The 21,105-nt window shown below is 44.7% G+C and overlaps 1 protein-coding gene across 2 annotated transcripts in view; it reads right to left on the bottom strand.

Annotated features, from left to right (window-relative positions):
- LOC138655749 (alcohol dehydrogenase 1-like) overlaps positions 1 to 21,105 on the bottom strand; it is a 169,412-nt gene that overhangs the window by 8,932 nt on the left and 139,375 nt on the right. For both annotated transcript variants that reach the window (XR_011316730.1, XM_069743619.1), the window contains exons 6-8: positions 17,024 to 17,284; positions 16,811 to 16,946; positions 14,733 to 14,871 (exon numbers count right to left, since the gene is read on the bottom strand). Coding sequence is in view for 1 of the 2 variants with exons in the window: in XM_069743619.1 (XP_069599720.1) it covers positions 14,733 to 14,871; positions 16,811 to 16,946; positions 17,024 to 17,284 (536 nt within the window). In the remaining variant the exon portion in view is untranslated. The remainder of the gene's footprint in view (positions 1 to 14,732; positions 14,872 to 16,810; positions 16,947 to 17,023; positions 17,285 to 21,105) is intronic.

The raw sequence follows: 21,105 nt of genomic DNA, 5'->3' as shown, positions 1-21,105 counted from the left end.
TGAAGCTGTAGATGGAAAAGAGTAGGGGTCCTAGAACTGAGCCTTGGGGAACACCAACAGACAGGGGGCGAGATGAGGAGGTGGTGTGCGAGAGGGAGACACTGAATGTCCGGTCTGTTAGATATGATGAGATCCAGGATAGGGCCGAGTCTGTGATGCCAAGAGATGAGAGAATTTGTAACAGGAGGGCGTGGTCCACAGTGTCGAAGGCAGAAGACAGGTCCAGGAGAAGGAGGACAGAGTAGTGTCGCTTGCTCTTAGCAGTTAGTAGATCGTTGGTCACTTTAGTTAGGGCAGTTTCTGCAGTTATTTCTGCAGAGGGACTTTTTTTTAACCCCTTAGTGACAGAGCCAATTTCAATATTACTTGCGATTATTTATGAAAAAAACGGAAATATGGCGAAAATTTTTAAAATTTTGCAATTTTCAAACTTTGTATTTTTATGCCCTTAAATCAGAGAGATATGTCACGAAAAATAGTTAATAAATAACATTTCCCACATGTCTACTTTACATCAGCACAATTTTGGAAACAAAATTTTTTTTTTGTTAGGGAGTTATAAGGGTTAAAAGTTGACCAGCAATTTCTCATTTTTACAACACCATTTTTTTTTAGGGACCACATCACATTTGAAGTCATTTTGAGGGGTCTATATGATAGAAAATAATGAAGTGTGACACCATTCTAAAAACTATACCCCTCAAGGTTCTCAAAACCACATTCAAGAAGTTTATTAACCCTTTATGTGCTTCACAGGAACTGAAACAATGTGGAAGGAAAAAATGAACATATAACTTTTTTTTGCAAACATCTTAATTCAGAACCATTTTTTTTATTTTCACAAGTGTAAAAACAGAAATGTAACCATAAATTTTGTTATGCAATTTCTCCTGAATACGCCAATACCCCATATGTGGGGGTAAACCACTTTTTGGGCGCACCGCAGAACTTAGAAGTGAAGGAGCGCCGTTTGACTTTTTCAATGCAGAATTGGCTGGAATTGAGATCGGACGCCATGTCACGTTTAGAGAGCCCCTGATGTGCCTAAACAGTGGAAACTCCCCACAAGTGACATCATTTTGGAAACTGGACCCCTTAAGGAACTTATCTAGATGTGTGGTGAGCACTTTGAACCCCCAAGTGCTTCACAGAAGTTTATAACGTAGAGCCGTGAAAATAAAAAATCGCTTTTGTTTACACAAAAATGATCTTTTCACCCACAAATTCTTATTTTCACAAGGGTAACAGGAGAAATTAGACCACAAAAGTTGTTGTGCGATTTCTCCTGAATACGTCGATACCCCATATGTGAGGGTAAACCACTGTTTGGGCGCACCGCAGAGCTTGGAAGTGAAGGAGCGCCGTTTTACTTTTTCAATGTTGAATTGGCTGGAATTGAGATTGGACGCCATGTCGCGTTTGGAGAGCCCCTGATGTGCCTAAACAGTGGAAACCCCCCACAAGTGACACCATTTTGGAAACTAGACCCCTTAAGGAACTTATCTAGATGTGTGGCGAGCACTTTGAACCCCCATGTGCTTCACAGAAGTTTATAACGTAGAGCCGTGAAAAAAAAAATTGCATTTTTTCTACAAAAATGATCTTTTTGCCCACAAATTTTTATTTTCACAAGGGTAACAGGAGAAATTAGACCACTAAAGTTGTTGTGCAATTTCTCCTGAGTACATCGATACCCAATATGTGGGGATAAACCACTGTTTGGGCGCAGCGCAGAGCTTGGAAGAGAAAGAGTGCCGTTTTACTTTTTCAATGTAGAATTGGCTGGAATTGAGATCGGACGCCATGTCGCGTTTGGAGAGCCCCTGATGTGCCTAAACAGTAGAAATCCCCCACAAGTGACCCCATTTTGGAAACTAGACCCCCCATGGAACTTATCTAGATGTGTGGTGAGAACCTTGAATGCCCAAGTGCTTCACAGAAGTTTATAATGCAGAGCCGTGAAAATAAAAAATATTTTTTTTTTCCAAAAAAAGATTTTTTAGCCCCCAAGTTTTTATTTTCACTAGGGTAACAAGAGAAATTGGACCCCAAAAGTTGTTGTCCAATTTGTCCTGAGTATGCTGGTACCCCATATGTGGGGGTAAACCACTGTTTGGGCGCACGGCAGAGCTCGGAAGGAAGGAGCGTCGTTTTGGAATGCAGACTTTGATAGAATGGTCTGCGGGTATTATGTTGCGTTTGCAGAGCCCCTGATGTACCTAACCAGTAGAAACCCTCCACAAGTGACCCCATTTTGGAAACTAGACCCCCCAAGGAACTTATCTAGATGTGTGGTGAGAACTTTGAATGCCCAAGTGCTTCACAGAAGTTTAGAATGCAGAGTCGTGAAAATAAAAAATATTTTTTTTTTCACAAAAAAGATATTGTAGCCCCCAAGTTTTTATTTTCACAAGGGTAACAAGAGAAATTGGACCCCAGAAGTTGTTGTCCAATTTATCCCGAGTACGCTGATGCCCCATATGTGGGGGTAACCCACTGTTTGGGCGCACGGCAGAGCTCAGAAGGGAGGGAGCACCATTTGACTTTTTGAGCGCAAAATTGGCTGTCGTGTTTGGAGACCCCCTGATGTACCTAAACAGTGGAAAACCCCCAACTCTAGCTCCAACCCTAACCCCAACACACCCCTAACCCTAATCCCAACCTGATCCATAATCCTAATCACTAACCCTAACCATAATCACAACCCTTACCCCAAAACAACCCTAATGTCAACCCTAACCATAACCCTAATCAAAACCCTAAATCCAACACACCCCTAATCCTAATCTCAACCCTAACCTCAAACCTAACCCTAATCCCAATACACCCCCAATCACAACCCTAACCCTAATCCCAAACCTAACCCTAATCCCAAGCGTAACCCTAATGCCAACCCTAACCCTAATACCAACCCTAATCCAAACCCTAACCCTAATCCCAGCTCTAACCCTAACTTTAGCCCCAACCCTAGCCCTAACTTTAGCCCCAACCCTAACCCTAGCCCTAAGGCTACTTTCACACTTGCGTCGTTTGGCATTCCGTCGCAATCCGTCGTTTTGGACAAGAAACGGATCCTGCAAATGTGCCCGCAGTATGCGTTTTTTGCCCATAGACTTGTATTGCCGACGGATCGTGACGGATGGCCACACGTCGCGTCCGTCGTGCACTGGATCAGTTGTGTTTTGGCGGAGCGTCGGCACAAAAAAACGTTCAATGAAACGTTTTTTTGTACGTCGCATCCGCCATTTCTGACCGCGCATGCGTGGCTGTAACTCCGCCCCCTCCTCCCCAGGACATAGATTGGGCAGCGGATGCGTTGAAAAACTACAGCTGCTGCCCACATTGTGCACAATTTTCACAACGTGCGTCGGTATGTCGGGCCGACGCATTGCGACGGCCCCGTACCGACGTAAGTGTGAAAGAAGCCTAACCCTAAATTTAGCCCCAACCCTAACCCTAAATTTAGCCCCAACCCTAACCCTAAATTTAGCCCCAACCCTAGCCCTAACCCTGGCCCTAACCCTAGCCCTAACACTAGCCCTAACCCTACCCCTAACCCTAACCCTACCCCTAACCCTACCCCTACCCCTAACCCTAACCCTACCCCTAACCCTACCCCTACCCCTACCCCTAACCCTACCCCTAACCCTACCCCTAACCCTAATTTTAGCCCCAACTGCTGTTCTCCTGCCGGCCGGCAGATGGAGACAGATGGCGGGCGCACTGGGCATGCGTCCGCCATGTTCTTCTGCCGGCGGCCAGGAGGAGCAGCAAGAGGATCCAGGGACCTAGGTGAGTATGCCAGGGTCCCCGAATCCCCCTATTTCTCTGTCCTCTGATGTGCGATCACATCAGAGGACAGAGAATTACACTTTACTTTTTTTTTTTTTTTTGCGGTCGCCGGTAAACAGTTAATTACCGGCGATCGCAAAACAGGGGTCGGTAATACCGACCCCGATCATGCTCTTTGGGGTCTCGGCTACCCCCGGCAGCCGAGACCCCAAAGATTCTCCCGGTGCCGGCCGGCGGGCGCACTGCGCATGCGCCCGCCATTTTGAAGATGGCGGCGCCCACCGGGAGACACGAGGCGCATCGGGGGAGCTAGGTGAGTATTGGGGGGCCACCTGGGACCCCTTTTCTCTGTCCTCCGATGTGCGATCACATCGGAGGACAGAGAAATTAAAAAGAGATCGCTTTTTTTTTTTTTTTTTTTGCGATCGCCGGTAAACGGTTAATTACCGGCGATCGCAAATGCGGGGAGGGTTAAAACCCCTCCGAATCATGTTCTCTGGGGTCTCGGCTACCCTCGGCAGCTGAGACCCCGGAGAAAATCGGCCTCTGGGGGGCGCTATGGACTTTTTCCACAGCGCCGTTAATTAACGGCGCTGTGGTTTAAGTACCCTTAGCGGCCGCCGTTAAAAGGCGTATCGGCGGTCGCTAAGGGGTTAAACACATCCAATTGAGGAAATTATTATTATAAGATCTATTAATTAAAATGTTAATTAAAACTAATTTTGCTTACATGGAAACCTCTTTAAAAAGTGCAGCATAGTGAACTACGCTGTTTATTCAACTTTACCATTACGCAGCTTGCTTTACTACAATGTTTCCGGAACTAACATTAATTTCTACAGTAGTTGTACTACTCTCAGCTGTTTTTGTAGAACCTCTTCCAGTGGCCGGCACCTACAATACATGCAGCTATTCCCATCTCAGCAATGAAAGCCTGAGACGGGAATAACCCCATGAAAATGTTGCTGATAATAGTTGTGCAATGCTGAAAGGGGTTGTAGTTCTGTGTGGCTGCCATTCTAAGGCTGGGTTCCCATTGCGTTATGGGAACGCGCTTAACGGACAGCGTTGCACTGCGAAATTAACGCCGTGCAACGCGTCCGTTAGCGCGCCCATTCACGGCAATGGGAACGCGCAGCACTAGCGTGTGCCATGTTCGGCACGCGCTAGCGACGCGCCGGTGATTCCTGGCGCGCCGCGGACGCTGCTTGCAGCGTCCGAGTCACGCCCGCGGTCCGTTCCCCGCTCTCGCAGATCGAGGATCTGCGAGAGCGGGGACGTTACCGCGACCCCAGGACGCGGCCCCATTAAAAACATTGCGCTAGCGCAAACGGGTTGCACTAACGCAATGTGACCCTAGCCTAACAATTTAGGTGTCACAAAAACTAAAAATACTAAATCAATTTAAAACAAACAGATGAAAGGCCGTAATAGGGTTGGACTGAGCTATCAGTGGTCCACACTACTTCTGTGTTATAGGCATAAAATATTATAATTGTGGGGCCCAATCACAGCAGGAGCCAAGCAGAACCATACAGACTACTACACCTTAAGCTTACAGTTACTGGAGAGGTTGGAGAGCACTGTTCCAGAGATAGCCTGGTAGGTATTCTTTGGAAAAAGCATATCAGTAAGTGATTTGTTACATATAATTTGTGCACTGGAGTAGGAGGATATTTTACATTTTTTCCAATTATCCATATACCGTATATACTCGAGTATAAGCCGAGATTTTCAGCCCATTTTTTTGGGCTGAAAGTCCCCCTCTCGGCTTATACTCGAGTCATATACCCGGGTGTCAGCAGGGGAGGGAGAGCGGGGGCTGTGTAGTTATACTTACCTGCTCCCAGCGCGGTCCCTGCAGTCCCTGGCTTCCCCGGCGCTGCAGATTCTTCCTGTACTGAGCGGTCACATGGCACCGCTCATTACAGAAATAAATAGGCAGCTCCACCCCCATAGGGGAGGAGCCGCATATTCATTGCTGTAAATGATCGGTGCCATGTGACCGCTCAATTACAGGAAGTAGCTGCAGCGCCGGAGAAGCCAGGGACTGCAGGGACCGCGCCGCAGCAGGTAAGGGGAGCGCAGCGCTATAATTACCTGCTCCTCGCTCCGGCTCCGTCTGCAGCGTCCTCTAGCAGTGACGCTCAGGTTAGAGGGCGCTGTGACGTAGTCAGTGCGCGCCCTCTGCTGAGCGTCAGTGCTGGAGATGGAGCCGCAGAGGAGCAGGTAATTATTGAAAGCGCCGGCGTCCTGAGAAGAGAGGTGAGTATGTGATTTTTTTTTTTTTTATGGCAGCACCAGCAGCATTCTAAGGAGCACCTATGGGGCCATAAAGGTGCAGAGCATATAAGGGGCACAGCATTATAAGGAGCACCTATGGGGCCATAAAGGTGCGGAGCATATATGGGGCACAGCATTATAAGGAGCACCTATGGGGCCATAAAGGTGCAGAGCATATAAGGGGCACAGCATTATAAGGAGCACCTATGGGGCCATAAAGGTGCAGAGCATATATGGGGCACAGCATTATAAGGAGCACCTATGGGGCCATAAAGGTGCAGAGCATATAAGGGGCACAGCATTATAAGGAGCACCTATGGGGCCATAAAGGTGCAGAGCATATACGGGGCACAGCATTATAAGGAGCACCTATGGGGCCATAAAGGTGCAGAGCATATAAGGGGCACAGCATTATAAGGAGCACCTATGGGGCCATAAAGGTGCAGAGCATATATGGGGCACAGCATTATAAGGAGCATCTATGGGGCCATAATCAAAGGTGCAGAGCATTCTATATAGCACAGTTGTATATGGAGCATCTATGGGGCAATAATGAACGGTATGGAGCATCTATTTTTATTTTTGAAATTCACCGGTAAATGCTGCATTTTCTACCCTAGGCTTATACTCGAGTCAATAAGTTTTCCCAGTTTTTTGTGGCAAAATTAGGGGGGTCGGCTTATACTCGGGTCGGCTTATACTCGAGTATATACGGTATGTATATATATATATATATATATATATATATATATATCGGATATGTCTAAGGGGAACCTGAATGTGTACATTCATATATAAATATCCTGCTTAGCTAACAAAGAAACATAATTTTACATTTCTTTTTCAAGATGCAAATACGTTTCAGACTAGTCTTCAGGCTTCTGAAGTCGGGAAGCAGGCAGAAGTCTTTTTCATCAACTACACCAGTTATGTTTTGAGTCGGTTTCAGACATTTTTGCATTCTGTTTTAACAGATGGCATGTGAATATTTTTCTGCCCAGTGATGACAGAAGTATTCTAGGAGTGATACCTTTATTGGCTAACCAGAAAATAGTATGTTTGCAAGCTTTCAGAGCACAGTGGCTCCTTCTTCAGGCAAGATTACAAATAGATAAATAAGAAAGAAGCACATTTAAAGAATAGTACAGGAGGACATTGGTTAGGGGGTGGGAAGTGTGATGACTCCATAGATAAGCCAAGGTAATCAAATTAGGTATTCTCTAAGGGTACCGTCACACTATACGATTTACCTACGATCACGACCAGCGATATGACCTGGCCGTGATCGTAGGTAAATCGTAGTGTGGTCGCTGGGGAGCTGTCACACAGACAGCTCTCCAGCGACCAACGATGCCGAGGTCCCTGGGTAACCAGGGTAAACATCGGGTAACTAAGCGCAGGACCGCGCTTAGTAACCCGATGTTTACCCTGGTTACAAGCGTAAAACTAAAAAAAAACAAACAGCACATACTTACATTTTGGTGTCCGTCAGGTCCCTTGCCGTCTGCTTCCCGCACTCACTGACTGCCGGCCGTAAAGTGAAAGTGAAAGCACAGCCGCTGTGCTCTGCTTTCACTTTACGGCCGGCAGTCACAGTGCGGGAAGCAGACGGCAAGGGACCTGACGGACACCAGAATGTAAGTATGTGCTGTTTGTTTTTTTTTAGTTTTACGCTTGTAACCAGGGTAAACATCGGGTTACTAAGCGCGGCCCTGCGCTTAGTAACCCGATGTCTACCCTGGTTACAAGCGAACGCATCGCTGGATCGCATCGCTAGATCGCTAGATCGGTGTCACACACACCGATCTAGCGATGACAGCGGGAGATCCAGCGATGAAAGAAAGTTCTAAACGATCTGCTACGACGTACGATTCTCAGCAGGATCCCTGATCGCTGCTGCGTGTCAGACACAGCGATATCGTAACGATATTGCTGGAACGTCATGAATCTTACCGTCGTAGCGATCGAAATGGTATAGTGTGACGGTACCCTTACACTTACTATTCTTTAAATGTGCTTGTTTCTTATTAATCTATTTGTAATCTTCCCTGAAGAAGGAGCCTCTGTGCTCTGAAAGCTTGCAAACATATTATTTTCTGGTTAGCCAATAAAGATATCACTCCTAGAATACTTCTGTCATCAGCCCCCGGGACTACTCCACACAGCGCGACGGACCGGACGTCTATGAGCGCCATATGCAGAGACGGATACACGCCCTCCTTCTCCCTTCAGGATCTGTGAGACGTTCCAGGTGCGCTTTCCATCCCGGGTTGCCTAGGCTCATATACCCCATTGTCCTATGCTTCCAGTTTTGTTAAAGATATTTCTGATGAAGGTCTTGTGATTTGACCGAAAACGTTAAAATAATCTTTGAACTGGATGCACAAATGAATGGGATGTTCACTTTTTCATCTGAAAGAAACCATTTGAGTGCCAAGTGATTTATTACTATTGGATTTACGGGCTGGAAACCTGACTTGGGCACCACACAGGATCCTTGAGTGCCGTGTGTTTTGTCTTTACATTGGGCTTCATGTTAGTGGTAAATTTAGGTCGATAATTTTTGTGTTTATTTTTGAAAAAAATGGAAATTTGGCTAAAATTTTTAAAATTTCGCAATTTTTAAATTTTGAATTTTTATTCTGTTAAACGAGAGTTATTTGACACAAAACAGTTAATAAATAACATTACCCACATGTCTACCTTACATCAGCGCAATTTTGGAAACAACATTTTTTTTTGCTAGGAAGTTGTAAGGGTTAAAAGTTGACCAGCGATTTCTCATTTTTACTGCAAAATTTACAAAACCATTTTTTTTAGGGACCACCTCACATTTGAAGTCAGTTTGATAGGTCTATATGGTTGAAAATACCCAAAAGTGACACCATTCTAAAAACTGCACCCCTCAAGGTGCTCAAAACCACATTCAAGAAGTTTATTAACCCTTCATGTGCTTCACAGCAACAGAAGCAACATGGAAGGAAAAAATGAACATTTAACTTTTTAGTCACAAAAATGATTTTTAGCAACAATTTTTTTATTTTCCCAAGAGTAAAAAGAGAAACTGGACACCAAAAGTTATTGTTCAATTTGTCCTGAGTACGCTGATACACCACATGTGGGGGGGGAACTACTGTTTGGGTGCACGACAGGGGTCGGAAGGGAAGGCACGCCATTTGACTTTTTCAATGAAAAATTGGCTCCAATCTTTAGCGGACACCATGTCACGTTTGGAGAGCCCCTGTGTGCCTAAACATTGGAGCTCCCCCACAAGTGACCCCATTTTGGAAACTAGACCCCCCCAAGGAACTTATCTAGATACACAGTGAGCACTTTGAATGTCCAGGTGCTTCACAAATTGATCCGTAAAAATGAAAAAGTACTTTTTTTTCACAAAAAATTTCTTTTAGCCTCAATTTGTTCATTTCCACATGGGCAACAGGATAAAATGGATCGTAAAATGTGTTGGGCAATTTCTCCTGAGTACACCGATATGTCATATGTGGGGGTAAACCACTGTTTGTGCACACGGCAAGGCTCGGAAGGGAAGGAGCGCCATTTGACTTTTGAATGAAAAATTAGCTCCAATCGTTAGCGGACACCATGTCACGTTTGGAGAGCCCCTGTATGCCTAAACATTGGAGCTCCCCCACATGTGACCCCATTTTGGAAACTAGACCCCCCAAGGAACTTATCTAGATGCATAGTGAGCACTTTGAACTCCCAGGTGCTTCACAAATTGATCTGTAAAAATGAAAAAGTACTTTTTTTTCACAAAAAAATTCTTTTAGCCTCAATTTGTTCATTTCCACCTGGGCAACAAGATAAGATGGATCCTAAAATTTATTGGGCAATTTCTCCTGAGTACACTGATAGCTCACATGTGGGGGTAAACCCCTGTTTGGGCACACGGCAGGGCTCGGAAGGGAAGGAGCGCCATTTGACTTTTTGAATGAAAAATTAGCTCCAATCATTAGCTGACACCATGTCGGGTTTGGAGAGCCCCTGTGTGCCTAAACATTTGAGCTCCCCCACATGTGACCCCATTTTGGAAACTAGACCTCCCATGGAACTAACCTAGATGTGCGGTGACCACTTTAAACCCCCAAGTGCGATTTTTTATTTTCACAAGGGTAACAGGAGAAATTGGACCCCAATAGTTGTTGCCCAGTTTGCACTGAGTATGCTGGTACACCATATGTGGGGGTAAACCACTGTTTGGGTACACGTCGGGGCTCGGAAGGGAAGTAGTGACGCTTTGAAATGCAGACTTTGATGGAATGGTCTGCGGGCGTCATGTTGCATTTGCAGAGCCCCTGATGTGCCTAAACAGTAGAAACCCCCCACAAGTGACCCCATTTTGGAAACTAGACCCCCCAAGGAACTTATCTAGATATGTGGTGAGCACTTTGAACCCCCAAGTGCTTCACAGAAGTTTACAACGCAGAGCCGTGAAAATAAAAAAAATATTTTTCTTTCCTCAAAATTATGTTTTAGCAAGCAATTTTTTATTTTCACAAGGGTAACAGGAGAAATTGGACCCCAATAGTTGTTGCCCAGTTTGCACTGAGTATGCTGGTACCCCATATGTGGGGGTAAACCACTGTTTGGGCACACGTCGGGGCTCGGAAGGGAAGTAGTGACGCTTTGAAATGCAGACTTTGATGGAATGGTCTGCGAGCATCATGTTGCATTTGCAGAGCCCCTGATGTGCCTAAACAGTAGAAACCCCCCACAAGTGACCCCATTTTGGAAACTAGACCCCCCAAAGAACTTCTCTAGATATGTGGTGAGCACTTTGAACTCCCAAGTGCTTCACATAAGTTTACAACGCAGAGCCGTGAAAATAAAAAAAATCATTTTTCTTTCCTCAAAAATTATGTTTTAGCAAGCAATTTTTTATTTTCACAAGGGTAGCAGGAGAAATTGTACCCCAATAGTTGTTGCCCAGTTTGTCCCGAGTATGCTGGTACCCCATATGTGGGGGTAAACCACTGTTTTGGCGCACGTCGGGGCTCGGAAGGGAGGGAGCACCATTTGACTTTTTGAACGCAAGATTGGCTGGAATCAATGGTGGCGCCATGTTGCGTTTGGAGACCCCTGATGTGCCTAAACAGTGGAAACTCCTCAATTCTAACTCCAACGCTAACCCCAACACACCCCTAACCCTAATCTCAACTCTAGCCATAACCCTAATCACAACCCTAACGCCAACACACCCCTAACCACAGCCCTAACCCCAACACACCCCTAACCCTAATCCCAACCCTAACCATAATCCTAACCCTAATCCAAACCCTAACCCCAACACACCCCTAACCACAACCCTAACCCCAACACACCCCTAACCATAACCCTAACCACAAGCCTAATCTTAACCCTATTTCCAACCCTAGCCCTAATTCCAACCCTAACCCTAAGGCTATGTGCCCACGTTGCGGATTCGTGTGAGATTTTTCCGCACCATTTTTGAAAAATCCGCGGGTAAAAGGCACTGCGTTTTACCTGTGGATTTACCATGGATTTCCAGTGTTTTTTGTGCAGATTTCACCTGCGGATTCCTATTGAGGAACAGGTGTAAAACGCTGCGGAATCCGCACAAAGAATTGACATGCTGCGGAAAATACAACACAGCGTTCCTCGCGCTGTATTTTCTGCACCATGGGCACAGCGGATTTGGTTTTCCATAGGTTTACATGGAACTGTAAAGCTGATGGAAAACTGGTACGAATCCGCAGCGGCCAATCCGCTGCAGATCCGCAGCCAAATCCGCACCATGTGCACATAGCCTAATTCTAAGGGTATGTGCACACGATGCGGAAAACGCTGCGGATCCACAGCGTTTCCGCTGCTGCAGGTCCGCAGCAGTTTCCCATGAGTTTACAATAAAACACTGCGCACATGCTGCAGAAAAAACTGCGCGGAAACGCAGCGGTTTACATTCCACACATTTCACTTCTTTCTGCGGATTCCGCAGCGGTTTTACAACTGCTCCAATAGAAAACCGCAGTGAAATCTGCAGAAAAACCGCGGTAAATCCGCGATAAATCCGCAGCGATTTTGCACTGCGGATATATAAAAACCGCTGCGGAAAAATCCGCAGAGGACCAGAATACGTGTGCACATTCCTAACCCTAACCCTAACCCTAACCCTAGATCTAACTGCAGTGGGAAAAAAAATTTCTTTATTTTATTATTGTCCCTACCTATGGGGGTGATAAACGGGGGATCTTTGACTTTTTTTTATTTTGATCACTGTGATAGGTTGTATCACAGTGATCAAAATGTGCATGGAACGAATCTGCTGGCCGGCAGATTCGGCGGGCGCACTGCGCATGCGCCCGCCATTTTTGAAGATGGCGGTGCCCAGGGAGAAGACGGACGGACACCGGGAGGCCCGGTAAGTATAAGGGGGGGGAGATCAGGGCACGGGGGGGCGTCGGAGCATGGGGGGTGGCATCGGAGCACGGGGGAGCGGGCAGGAGGACAGGGGAGCGGAGCACAGGATGGAGGGGAGCGGAACATAGATCGGAGGGCTGGGGGGGCGATCGGTGGCGGTGGGGGGGTACACCAGTGCTTCCAGCCATGGCCGATGATATTGCTGCATCGGCCATGGCTGGATTGTAATATTTCACCAGTTTTTTAGGTGAAATATTAAAAATCGCTCTGATTGGCAGTTTCACTTTCAACAGCCAATCAGAGCGATCGTAGCCACGGGGGGGTAAAGTCACCCCCCCTGGGCTGTACTACCACTCCCCCTGTCCCTGCAGATCGGGTGAAATTGGAGTTAACCCTTTCACCCGATCTGCAGGGACGCGATCTTTTCATGACGCCACATAGGCGTCATGGGTCGGATTGGCACCGACTTTCATGACGCCTACGTGGCGTCAAAGGTCGGGAAGGGGTTAACAGTACTTTGTCTTTAATTGGAAAAATGTGATACTGAAATTCATATTCACAGTATTTATTTAAAAACATGTGATTTTGTGCCTGATCATCATATATTTGTCAACAATGAAATTTCAACACGAAGAAAATGTCATGGAAATATGGAACTTACAGGATGGCTAAACATGTTAATGGTACGTAACTGATTAAGAAATGGAGATAGTATTTTCAAAACATCTCGATTTATTCACAAGGACCACATCCAGTTACAAGATCCAAGGAAAAATGGGATCAAACAAAATATATCAAGATAATAGCCATGTCTTGTGGTGCTCAACTTAATACTTGTAAATAATCATGGAAATTCAGAAGAAAACAAGAGGAGCGGCGCTCACCACCATTAATTTCAGTTAACTGCACTTTATTTCAGTTACAGGGTTGCAGATAGAGACATTGGTGAAATAGGCCTCATTTCACTGATGGCTTAGTCTGCAAACCCATGACAAAATAAAGTGCATTTTACTGAAATTGCCGGTGGTGAGCGCCGCTCCTCATGTTTTCTTTGGAATTTTCATGATCTCGATTTATTCAGCATCAAGTATAAGCAAGATACATAGAAAAACACACGCTTAGTCACCTTATCAATGAGGTGATTAATATCTATATGAAAAATGTTCTGCCACACAGAATGCAATTGGCTTGTACATCATCAAGATCTGCTGGCAGCTCCCTTTGCAATTGCCGATCAATTATGTCTAGATGTGCTTGATTGGAGACAAATCCAAAAGATCTGCTGGCCTTGGCCACACATTTAGGCCATGCAGGCTGCTCACAGTAGCCTGAACAATATGCAGCATGGAAATAGCGTTTTTATAAAACAGATCCTCTGACACGGTCAGGTTCCCTTGTTATGGCCCCTTCATAGTGTTGACAAAGTGTTCTACAGACCAATCTCTGGATATTGCATACAACACAAAACAGTGCTCATCGCTGAAGAGAATAGGCATCTATTTCAGCCTCCATTACTGTCTTGCTCTGCACCATGATGACCTTTGAGAGTGATTGCGTGAGGTCATTTGAACATCTGGCCATTCTTTGAATATAACAATACTATGCGGGCAAAACTATAAAGAGGCCTTCATGAAGGATATCTTACCACCAGTCCTACTCCCAGGATTATGGTGTGGGGAATAATGTGCAGTAATAATCAAACCAGATTCACTAACAGATCTTTGTTACATACAGTAGATTGGGACGTGACACTAGTGTTATGGGCCATTGCTCCAACATTTTCCAGGAGCCGTTTTCAACATGACAATGCCAGGCCACATATTGCTTGAGCTACTGGGACTAGCCTGTAAGGCTTCAATGTGCTACCATGGCCTGTATGTCCTTCTGATTTATCTCTCATCGAGTATATCTGAGACGCCATCGGTCCTCAGAGGGTGCTACAAGCAGTAGCGATATTTCTCCAACCATGTCTACAACCATAAATACCCTCACTGATAGCATGCTAAGGCGAGTAAGTGGGTGTGCTTTGGCATGTAGCCCTCATATTCATTATATACAGATCTTTTGAAAATGTTGTTAGCTTTTTTTTTATAATTTGCAAATCGTTAATAAGTCTATCCATCCTCTAATTTACCTAATTCCACAACATTTGCTTCTTGTTGTTGCCAATGCTGAGGAGTGTACTATAATGTAAACCTATTAATTTGTCAATTATTGAAATAAATATCCCCCCTAGTTTGGATATATACAGTACATACCTTTCTCCATTGCGCAAAAGTTGGAATCCTTCATTGATTTTCTCAAAAGGTAATTTGTGTGTTATAAGCTTATCAAAATTAAATTTCTTGTTCATATATTCACCCACAAGTTTTGGTACATATTCTTTACTTTTCCAACCTAGAAGAAAGAAAAAAGGCCAGATGCATCTCATGCATTATTGAAACTACTAATCCTTTTCCGGACACTGTTATTCTGCACCATTGTTTTTAAAAAATATTATGCCATGTGCTATAGAAATATCAGGCTACTTTGCTATTCTGTATACTATGGTAGTGGAAACATTTTCCAATATTGGTCGATGCATGCTTTTTACTTTTCTACACCATCAGTTGGCTTTGAGACACTCTACATAAGGCTTTTTTAAAGGGTTATTCTCAAAAAAGCAAATTATCACCTATCATTATGTAAGAAGATAACCTGCTGACCACCCCAGGAATCCCGAGATTGGGGCTCTGGTACCCCAAGAATTGGGCTCTGAAACGCAGTTCTGAATATAGCAGAGAATTTCATGTGTGGCCTCTGCTCCAATTTATTGTCTTTGAGATTGACAAGTTCAGCACTCGGCTTTTCCTGGCAGTCCAATAGTCAATGAATGAAGTGGAGGCCACACATGCAATCCTCTGCATAATTGAGAAGTGAGATGCAGAGCTATTCACGAGCCTTTTTTGAGGATAATGCGCTAAGATAGCTTGTTTAAGAAAGACTCTCTTTTGTTAGTCATTAGCAACATAAGACTGGGACCTTCAGAAGAAATTTTCCAATAGCCCAAAATTAAAGCTATATAGAAGTCTAGTTTTTAGTACGCATAGGGAATATCAGTAAAATCTAATTGTTTTTGCAATTTAACCCATGAAAATAGAACTAAAGATGTAAGTAATAAACTTTAAATAGGGAAGTTAAATAGGGAAGTCTTCTGATGGAAATTGGTAGTCCTATCCAAAGGCGACACATTATTAAAAACTATTGCCAAGGAAAAGTTCCCATAGCAAATGGCCAACTTCCAAAATTATTTATTTTAAGACTTGTAGAAGCAGTGCCCTCATTGGTTTAGATCCACTTCTCCATTTTGCCATTATGCTAGCTGTCATACCGTAGATAACCCCAAATGTGTATGTTTGATATGTATGTTATATCCATAATGCCATGACACTTAAACTCAAACACTGGCATTTAATGATAGTGCATGCAGGAGTACTATGAGAGGACCATTATTATCAAAGATTTGTGATAGTTGGGGACTGTGATGTAGATTTACATCACAGGATCTATCCTACATAATTTATTGATTTTTGCTCACAACCATAGTAACATGTTTTCAACTCCTATTTTCTATTGCTTGCTTTTATTGCATAATGTATTACTCTGTCACGATTGGGGTTTGTGGAACCACTGTGCCACGGACCGCGGAAAGCCTGGAGGGGCGTGACTAAGCGATCACCTGACTATTCACTAGAGCCTCTGATGGTGAGCTTAGACTTGGCTCCCGATGAATGCCAGGTGCCACTCCAGAACAGATCAATGGTAGCACAGCAGCTGGACACAGGCTGGATGGAGCAGCAGGCAGAGCTTGTATCAGAGTGCAGATGACCTAGTTCGTACTCAAGTGTAGCAGAGAGCGTTTGTGTCAGAGTGCAGCAGACGGAGTTAGCGTCAGAGTGCAGCAGACTGGATTTGCACTAGAGAGTTGCAGGTAGGATTTGCACTAGAGAGTTGCAGGTAAGATTTGCATCTGAGTGAAGCAAGCAGGATTTGCACTAGAGTATAGCAAACAGGACTTGTACTGGTAAGCGACCTTACACAACTTAGACTGGAACAGGAAGGTTGCTAAGGCACCTGCCCAGTGGGGAGGAAGCAATATATGCATAATGTCTCATAGTTATTGGCTGAGAAGGAAATTTCAAGTGCTCACGCTGACCCTTTAAGGACACGGCTAGAAGACCGGCTGGAAGCATGCCGAGCATGGTGAAGGGAAAAACTTTCTGCAGCATGGGTGAGAGAAGAGACACGCCAGCATCCCTGCATGTTAGAGCAGAGATCTGACGTGGTGCTAACATACCCCCAAATGATGATCCTTTTAGGGTTCGACCAGTGAGAAACAACATTGGATCCAAAGTCATCTTGGCATTTGTAGGAGCTGCTCCAATAATTACAGTGGTTCCACAACCAAAGTGAGAAGAAGACAGAGCAGATTCCTAAACAAATGAATGAGAATTAAAGATTTACTATAGTGCAGAAAGTATGAACTCCTCATAATAGTTCATTTACTAACCATGACTCCAGTATTTCCAACGACCTCAAAGGCATAATCAACTCCATCATCAGTCTTCTCTGCCAACACTTCATGGATAGGGCGGTCATAATCTTTGGGGTTGATACATTCAGTGGCTCCGCACGCTAAGGCTTTTGCAAATTTCTCACTGTTTAAATCAACACCAATAATTTTGGAAGCTCCGGCCACTTTACATCCAATAATCACCGACAAGCCGACTCCTCCCAAACCAAATACTGCACAGCTAGAGCCGGGTTTAACCTGTAATAATTAAAATGTTATTGATTTAGCATTTTTATTGTATTGAATCTCAATTCCCAACTTGTAAATTAAAAGCATATCCACTGAACACTTATCTTACCTGTCAAGTTTCCAAATGATATTTATCTGCAGATACAGGGTTAATGTAAGCTGAGTGAGCTGTCAATTAAGTTCCAGGGCATGCTTACAGAAGCCACTAACAATGCTATAAGTCATAGGTGTCAAACTCAAGGCCCACTAGCCGAATCTGGCCCACCATGTCAATCTGTGCGGCCCTCGAGGTTAGGACACACTCCAAAACCACGACGACGACCAATCCACTTTCCAGGAAACTGTTCATGTAGGAATGCTTGGACCTGACACCCAAGATGGTGCACCACCACATTATGGGTGTCCGGTCCGAGCATTCCTACATGAACAGTTTCCTGGAAAGTGGATTGGTCCTTGTGGGCCAGTTGAATGGCCACCAAGGTCTTCCGCTCTGACCACCTTAGACTTTTATCTTTTGGGGTCATCTGAAGGCAATTGTCTATGCTGTGAAGATACGAGATGTGCAGCATCTGAAAAAACAGATACTGGAAGCCTGTGCTAGCACTTCTTCTGCAGTTGCTATCAGTTTGTCAAGAGTGGGAGAAGAGGGTTGCATTGACAATCCAACACAATGGACAGCACTTTGAACACATTTTATAAGAGATCATAAACTTGTAAATAGCTCATTAAAGAATAACGTTATGTTAAAACCAAGCACATTATTGTTTTTCTTGTGAAATTCTCAATAAGTTTTTCCAGTGAAAACAATAAATTTGGATCCAAAATGGCCAACTTCAAGATGTCTGCCATGGTCACCACCCATCTTGAAAAGTTTTCCCCCTCCCATATACTAATGTGCCACAAACAGGAAGCTGATATCACCAACCATTCCCATTTTATTTAGATATATCCATAAAATGGCCCACCCTATACATTCGTTACATATTTATTCATTACCAGGGATGGGCAATTAATTTTTCCCAGGAACCACATGAGAGACCATGACTGTTAGGGAAGGCTGAACCAATAGGCTGAAATTAGTTCTGCTCAATATTAATATATTCATTATTTTATATTAATATTGGTATCACTTGTTACTGAACAGTAATATGCTGACATTCCCCTATATACCGTATCAGCCCACACACAGCCCATCTACATATAGTATGAGTCCACATACAGTCTCCTATACAGTCTCCTATACAGTAAGAGCCACCATACATCTCTCCTACATACAGTATGAGCCCCTCTATATAGTATGATCCCACACAGCACTTCATATATACATTTTGAGCACACACATCGCAGCTGTGTGGTCAAGACTGTCAGCATGTCGGAGTTCTTGCTGAAAAGAGGGGGATGAACCATGCAGGGATGCCGGCGTTACAATAATATAGACTCTACAAGTAATGTATCACACTTAAAGGGAACCTGTCAGCAGGATTGTGCTCAGTAAACTACAGACAGTTTCAGGTTGGCGCTGTTATACTGATTAAAATGATACCTGGGTTGATGAAATCCGTCTTGTGGTTGTTGTTTAATCTTTATTTTCAGTTTTGAGCTAATGAGATTCTCGTGCTCATTTAAAATGATCATTTAAAAGGTGTATTTAGTGATTACTCATGATGTTTTTATCTTATATTAATCCCTTTTCTCCGCAGGCCATTTTCATTTTTTGGTTTTCTGTTTTTTGCTCCCCTTCTTCCCAGAGCCATAACTATTTTATTTTTCCATCAATATGGTCATGTGAAGGCTTATTTTTTTGCAGGATGGGTTGTACTTTTGAGCAACACCATTGGTTTTACCATATAGTGTTGTCACGATGTGACACAACCCAACGGGGGTTTGGTCAGCAGACAACACAACACACTCACAACGAGATGGAAATGGGTAGAGAAAGGCACTACAGATAGAGGAATGGGGGATGGTTACCACCTGAGCTCAAACCTGAGCTTGTCACTGCACTCCCCTAACTGTTATGGACCTGGTGGTTAGGAGCACACGGAATGGCCTGATGGTTAAACAAACACGGAACACGCTCTGGGAAGTGGGATCTCTGCTGACCGCAACCCCTAATCCTATCACACACACTAGAAATAGCCGTGGAGCGTACCTAACTCTGCCTAGACGCCTCTTCACAGCCAAGAGCTAGCTACCCCTAGAGATAGGAAATAAAGCCTACCTTGCCTCAGAGAAATTCCCCAAAGGAAAAGGCAGCCCCCCACAAATATTGACTGTGAGATAAGATGAAAGTCACAAACACAGGAATGAAACAGGCTTCAGCAAAGGAGGCCAGACTTACTAAACAGACAGAGGATAGAAAAGGTATCTTTGCGGTCAGCACAAAAAACTACAAAAGACCACGCAGAGTGTGCAAAAAGACCCCCGCACCGACTCACGGTGCGGAGGTGCCACTCTGCATCCCAGAGCTTCCAGCTAGCAAGGCAAAATCATGATAGCACGCTGGACAAGAAAACAATGAGCAACAAAAAAACTAGCAGGGACTTAGCTTCTGCTGGAGTAAACAGGACACCAGAAAGATCCAAGAGCGAACTGAACCAGTACTAGAACATCGACAGCTGGCATGGGGTAACGATCAGAGTGGAGTTAAATAGAGCAGCCAGCCTAAGAATAAACTAGGGCACCTGTGGAAGGAACCTCAGAACCAGCAGCTCCACTCACAGCCACCAGAGGGAGTCCATGGACAGAACTCGCTGAAGTACCAATCATGACCACAGGAGGGAGTTCGATAACAGAATTCACAACAGTACCCCCCCTTGAGGAGGGGTCACCGAACCCTCACCAGAACCCCCAGGCCGATCAGGAGGAGCCAAATGAAAGGCACGAACCAGATTGGCAGCATGAACATCAGAGGCAACAACCCAGGAATTATCTTCCTGACCAAAACCCTTCCACTTGACCAGATACTGGAGCTTCCGTCTCGAAATACGAGAATCCAAAATCTTCACCACCACATACTCCAACTCCCCCTTGACCAACACCGGGGCCGGAGGGTCAACGGAGGGAACCATAGGCGCCACGTATCTCCGCAACAACGACCTATGGAACACATTATGGATGGCAAAAGAAGCTGGAAGGGCCAAACGAAATGACACAGGATTGAGAACTTCAGAAATCTTATAAGGACCAATGAAACGAGGCTTAAACTTAGGAGAGGAAACCTTCATAGGAACATAACGAGACTACAACCAAACCAAATCCCCAACACGAAGTCGGGGGCCAACACAGCGACGGCGGTTAGCGAAACGTTGAGCTTTCTCCTGGGACAATGTCAAATTGTCCACTACGTGAGTCCAAATTTGCTGCAACCTGTCCACCACAGAATCCACACCAGGACAGTCCGAAGGCTCAACCTGCCCTGAAGAAATACGAGGATGGAAACCAGAATTACAGAAAAAAGGCGAAACCAAAGTAGCCGAACTGGCCCGATTATTAAGGGCGAACTCAGCCAAAGGCAAGAAGGACACCCAATCATCCTGATCAGCAGAAACAAAGCATCTCAGATATGTTTCCAAAGTCTGATTGGTTCGTTCGGTTTGGCCATTTGTCTGAGGATGGAAAGCCGAAGAAAAAGACAAATCAATGCCCATCTTAGCACAAAAGGACCGCCAAAACCTCGAAACAAACTGGGAACCTCTGTCCGAGACGATGTTCTCCGGAATGCCATGCAAACGAACCACATGCTGGAAAAACAATGGCACCAAATCAGAGGAGGAAGGCAATTTAGACAAGGGTACCAAATGGACCATCTTAGAGAAGCGATCACAAAC

This window comes from Ranitomeya imitator, chromosome 1 (genome assembly GCF_032444005.1).
Source record: "Ranitomeya imitator isolate aRanImi1 chromosome 1, aRanImi1.pri, whole genome shotgun sequence".
In the NCBI taxonomy this organism is placed as follows: domain Eukaryota; kingdom Metazoa; phylum Chordata; class Amphibia; order Anura; family Dendrobatidae; genus Ranitomeya; species Ranitomeya imitator.
The sequence above is the reverse complement of the archived record's forward strand: the minus strand, read 5'-3'. Positions and strand labels throughout refer to the sequence as shown.